This window comes from Pterocles gutturalis, unplaced genomic scaffold (assembly GCF_000699245.1).
Source record: "Pterocles gutturalis isolate BGI_N339 unplaced genomic scaffold, ASM69924v1 scaffold9259, whole genome shotgun sequence".
NCBI lineage: Eukaryota > Metazoa > Chordata > Aves > Pterocliformes > Pteroclidae > Pterocles > Pterocles gutturalis.
In genome coordinates, this window is record NW_010128148.1 from 1 (window position 1) to 5,151 (window position 5,151).

The 5,151-nt window shown below is 51.8% G+C and overlaps 1 protein-coding gene across 1 annotated transcript; it reads right to left on the minus strand.

Moving 5' to 3' along the window:
• Positions 1 to 1,671: 1,671 nt before the first annotated feature.
• LOC104466169 (chromaffin granule amine transporter-like) lies at positions 1,672 to 5,071 on the minus strand (the record flags this gene model as incomplete). The annotated part of the gene is made up of 8 exons (XM_010079508.1): positions 1,672 to 1,785; positions 2,079 to 2,212; positions 2,417 to 2,536; positions 2,628 to 2,691; positions 2,819 to 2,870; positions 2,974 to 3,052; positions 4,759 to 4,854; positions 4,993 to 5,071. Coding segments are annotated over 8 exons (738 nt in total), but the record flags the coding sequence as incomplete, so codon positions are not given.
• Between the last annotated feature and the right edge of the window lie 80 nt (positions 5,072 to 5,151).

Here is a 5,151-nt window from a genome sequence, read left to right on the forward strand (position 1 = left end):
CTGTTCACGCGCTTAAGAACTAGATTTTTATTTTTTTTTCAGCAGGTGGGTAATTAAATAAAATCATTTGATGCGAAGATTAGAACTTAATTCTTCACTCGGCAGAGAAACTCCATCAATGTGATTGGCGCTGCAACTAATTAATTAATTAGAGAGCCTGAGCTGCGGGTGCCGGAGGAGAGCCTCTGCCTTGGGCTGCGGCTGGGGCAGCGCTGCCGGTGAGGTCCCTGGGGTGGGCTGGCTGGGAGCCCACGGGGGCTCGTCTGCCTTCGGGATGCTCCCGGGGGTGGGTTTCCAGAGCAACGGGACACGCAGAGGGGTTTGGAGTTAATGGAGTTAATATTTAACTGGGAGGTGCACCGTGGAGGTGTGAATAGATCCCTAAATAGAGCAGCTCACTTTTTTTCCCTTCCATCGCAGAAAGCAAACGCATTTTTCCTTTTATTCTTGGCAAAGCAGGGAAACAGGTGGAAGATAAAAATAACTGTTTTTTGAGAACAGGCTTTGCATTAGTCATTTCCAGTCAGCCTAAGAAATGTAATTTCATCTTGTATGTGCAAAGCGAGGGGCAACGTGCCCGCCGTGGATGTGGGGTTGCCTGACAATGGCCGTTTATGACCTTTGGTAATGAGTCACAAGCTACCAAATCTCGATGAATTGTTATTATCCTCCTGTTTCCCTGCTGGTGAGCGCATCTGTGCTGTGCTGGTGGGGCTCCAGCGCAGTGAATCGTCTGCTCTTGCAGGCAAGTGGAACGTCTGCGTGTTACACAACGGCCTGTTCCAGGCGGAAATGAGTTCCTGTAAACTGCCAACAGCGGAACCGGGGGTTTAAAGTGCCTGTTGGTCACTTAGAATCACTTAGGATCCAACCAGCTTTGTTGGCTGAGTTTGTGTCAAAGAGTCTAAGCCTCCACTCAGCCTGATTTTTACTTGAACTTCTTAAAGGTCTTCAAATAAATGAATTCATTTAATGGATGGTGGAAGAGACACACAAGCAGCCATAAGCAGCACATAAAGAGCACGACACACAAAGCTATACTGAGACAGCGGTGAATATTTTTTGTTAAATTGCCTTCAGAGGAGCACGTGAGCCCTACAGTGACATCCTCATCACCCGACAGGCGGTGATGCAGCTGGATGGTGCCCAGTTGTTGCAGGAGGGTTTCCTGCTGGGGATCATAGCAGGACTCTGGAGAAAGAAATCTCCCAAAGCTCATGCTGCTGATTTCATTTTCTCCAGTGATTTTCTTTCAAGAACAGTAGGGGCTTCAAAGAAATTAACAAATGCTACTGGACTCATCTGGGGGAGATGTTGGTGTTATCCCCTGCTGCGTGGGCAGGCTCTGCCTGAGACAATCCTGTGCTGCAGGAGAGGGTGATACGATTCTCCTCATCTTGTAGCTTTTTTTTTTTTTACAAATGAGGTGCAGTGAGTTTGGGTAACTTGCCTAGAAGTCACACAGCGAGTGGGTGGCTTAACTAAATCGACAGAGCCTCCAAATCCTGGGTCTGCATCCCCTGCTGGGAGCTGCACGGCCAAGAGAACGAGGCAACGATAGGACCTGTGTCCATCCTGCATCCAGGAGTCTTGGGGGAGGCTGGGTGCTGATACATCCATGTTCTGTAAACACCGGACAGGTTCAAACCAGAGCACGCATCCTTGCGCTTGCTATTCCGCATTTTCTGCCTCGACGTCGCTCTCATCTGTGAGAGGGAAATCGCGCAGGGTTTTCTGAGCTGTGTAGCTTTTGGTTTGCATGGGGCACTCCTGGCTTAAGATTGCCTGGGTAAAGGAGAGAAGAAATCATGTTTTAGTGAAAATGGTGTTTAATTTGAATAGTTAACGGGAGCATTGACACTTTTACAGACAGCCAAACTTTTGCCCAGGGAATACAAAGTGTGAGTTAGGGAGAGGACCATAGCTCCAGGCTTTGCTGGTTTTATTGTCTGAGGTTTTTTGTCCCTTTTTTGAGGAGAGCCCAAAAGGGAAGACATAATCCCTGGCAAATTTATTCTTATCCCTCCCCCTAAATCTCCGGATGATCGATCTCCTCTCCTTTAGGGGAATGAACTCACAATCTTCTCCTCTTTAGCGGGAGGGTTGCGCAGGTACCAACAGAGAGGAGCGTAAGCGATATTGATAACTCCAATGATGATCATCAGCCAGGGGAACCCCACAGCTCGTACAATCGCACCGGCTGTGGACGGACCTGCAAATTTAAAAATTAAAACAGGCTGAGATGGCGGAGAGCACGAGGTGCCCTTCCAGTTTGGAGGGAGTCTGTGGATCTACGCTGCCTGGGCTGCACACTCAGCAGTCGCTCGCAGGGAAGGCTGGTTGGAGGAGAGGGAGCGATAAACGGGGTGAGGTATACACAGAGTGCATCATCCCACGGGTGAGGGCTCGTCCCTACCGATCGCGAAGCCCATGCAGAAGGCAACGTCCGCTATGGCGTAGACGTTGCCGTAGACGGAGGTGTGGCGAAGGTCCACGAGGTAACCCATGATGGGCATCATGGAGGAGTCCACCATTCCTGCCCGGAGGAAGAGGGACCCGATCAGCTGTCGCCGGCTCCGAGAGCAGCGTTTGAGCTGCGCTGTACAGCCCGAACACCCACAGCTTACCTATGGCAAAGCCAAGCCCACCGTTGGGGCCGATCAGCCCGTAAATATCTCTGGCCAGAGGCACCTTTGAGAGGAGAGGGGACATACTGAGCATCCACCGGCGGCCGGGCATGTAACCCCATCCCGGTGCGATTGCCCGCACTGCACCCCCTGGTCCTCCCGCAGACGGGGCCGGGAACGGTGCTACTTACGCAGAGGAGACTGACCCCCACCACAGCCATGCCGACCAGGGAGCACAGCCACCTGCAACGAGGGCACGGTTAGGAGAGGGCGGGTGGTCTCTGTGCACAGCACCACGAGCAGAATTCGCACCGAGAGCACAGGGCTGGGCTGATGCTCCACTCACCGGCCCATTTTGGTGCCCAGGATCCCGAAGAGGTTGGTGCCGATGAGGTAGGAGATGCTGGCAGGGAGGAATGCCATCCCTGGACGGGAGAGAGAGAGAAGAATTCACCTCCAGGGAAATACAGGGGATTTTCTTATTGATGGGGGGAAACTGAGGCACAGTGATTCACCCACAAGATCGGGGTGAATGATCTTGTGCTAAATGCAGAACTGGTTCTGTCCCCTGTCCCTTTCTGAGCTCGTCCTTCTCTCCTGTCATTCTTCCACCTTTCTCCCATCCCTGGACGGGAGAGAGAGAGAAGAATTCACCTCCAGGGAAATACAGGGGATTTTCTTATTGATGGGGGGAAACTGAGGCACAGTGATTCACCCACAAGATCGGGGTGAATGATCTTGTGCTAAATGCAGAACTGGTTCTGTCCCCTGTCCCTTTCTGAGCTCGTCCTTCTCTCCTGTCATTCTTCCACCTTTCTCCCCTTGCCTTCTGCTTTTCCCTTACTAAATAGAGAGGAATAAAATAACTGCTGAAGTAAAAAGCCTGGAGATTATGATGAAGTTAAAATTAAATATTTGCGCTGTTTGCTGATTAACCAGCTGTTTGTTTTTAATATACTCTCCCGACGACTATAAATAAAACCCATCAGCTCTGCTGCACTAAGACAACTTCCTTATTGAGACACACTGATTGATGGTTCATTTTCTCTCTCTAACAGCTACAGAACACGGTTAATCCTGCAGGTTTACTCCAAGCTCTTATGTTTTTTTTTTCCCCAGATGGATGGGAGTGGGCAAACTGAAGCGTACAAATCGAGAAGCCCCTTGAGTTCGTAGTGGCTGGGGAGGTGGGTGGCTGGCCGTCAAATTGTGTCTGAATCCAAACTGCTCTCAAATCTCAGGCACCTGAACATCCAGTGAATATATTTGGGAATTTCTTTGATGCCTGCTGACCTCTGGGTCCTTCTAAGTCCCCTCAAAGGTTCCCTGTGAGTTCAGGGGTGACAGGGGCAGCCCTTGGTGCATTTCTGAGCCGGTGACATTGCCGCCAGCAGCCTGGGGACGCTGCTTTACCCTCGCCCATCCTCGCTCAATCGCTTGCTCATGAGAAGCGTCGCAGGCTCTTATCGGGAGGAATGCTCCCGCCTGACCGGAGGATAACTGGATTAGGAGCTATCTCAGCCCTCCTGCTCCCAGCTGCAATTCAATTTGGGAGCTGAGTGTAGCCTGGGGCACCCCGCGGGTCATTCCCCAGCCAACTGGCTTTTATAACAATTAGTTTTTATTTCTGTAGCACACACAGGCAGTGTTATCTCCGTATCACATTTTCGAGGCAGCTGGTAATTGCACATACCATCCTGTCCTGCCCGGGACTCTCTCAATGACCTTGTTTTACTGGGAGCTGCCTCCACCAAACCCATCTGGCTGCTGCGATTTCAGCCCAGCACGACACCATTATCTGCCCAGCAGAAGATGGGATTCGACAGGCTTCCCGGGCACGCAACAGCCTTTCTTCCGTCGTTATTGCTCTTGTGGGGAGCCTGATTCTATACAATTTTTTCAATAATAGAGAAAAGCACATTGTATAGCTGCCACTAAGGACATTTCCAGCTGAAATTGGAGCAACACACAGCCTGGGATCGCTCGCTCTGCGCGGGTGAGGATTTATGTTTTCCTCTTTTTTAGAATGATGCAGCAGATTATTCAATCCATCTCGCTGTGCCAGAGCAGGACCAGTTCTGCCTAAACAATATCAAGCTGAGGAGGGAAGGCTGCAAAGCGTGGCACCCACCTAGCTGCCATTTCGGGGAGCACATGGTTTGCATCATCCAGATGGGCAGGGTGGGCTCCAGCATGGCCACCCCCATGTTGGAGAAGCAGAGGGCTCCTGGCGGGGAGAAAAGGGAGAAATGCTCCAGTTTAGCCCCTTTCTGCTGCTGGTTCAAGCAGGCACGAGGAAATGTGTGCAATCGGGAGAGGCAGGAGCACGAAGCGGGGTGCGGTGTGTGCTCACGACCCCCTTTACCTGCAGCCACCAGGATGTAGGGGTCTCGCAGGAGGGTGAACACCGGCGTGCCCTTGGTGCTCTGCGGGGTGGCAATGAGGGGTTACAGTGGCTGAGACCCCCGTGTGCGTCCCCTCCCCCCGTGCACATCCCCTCCCCTCGTGCACATCCCCACCCCTC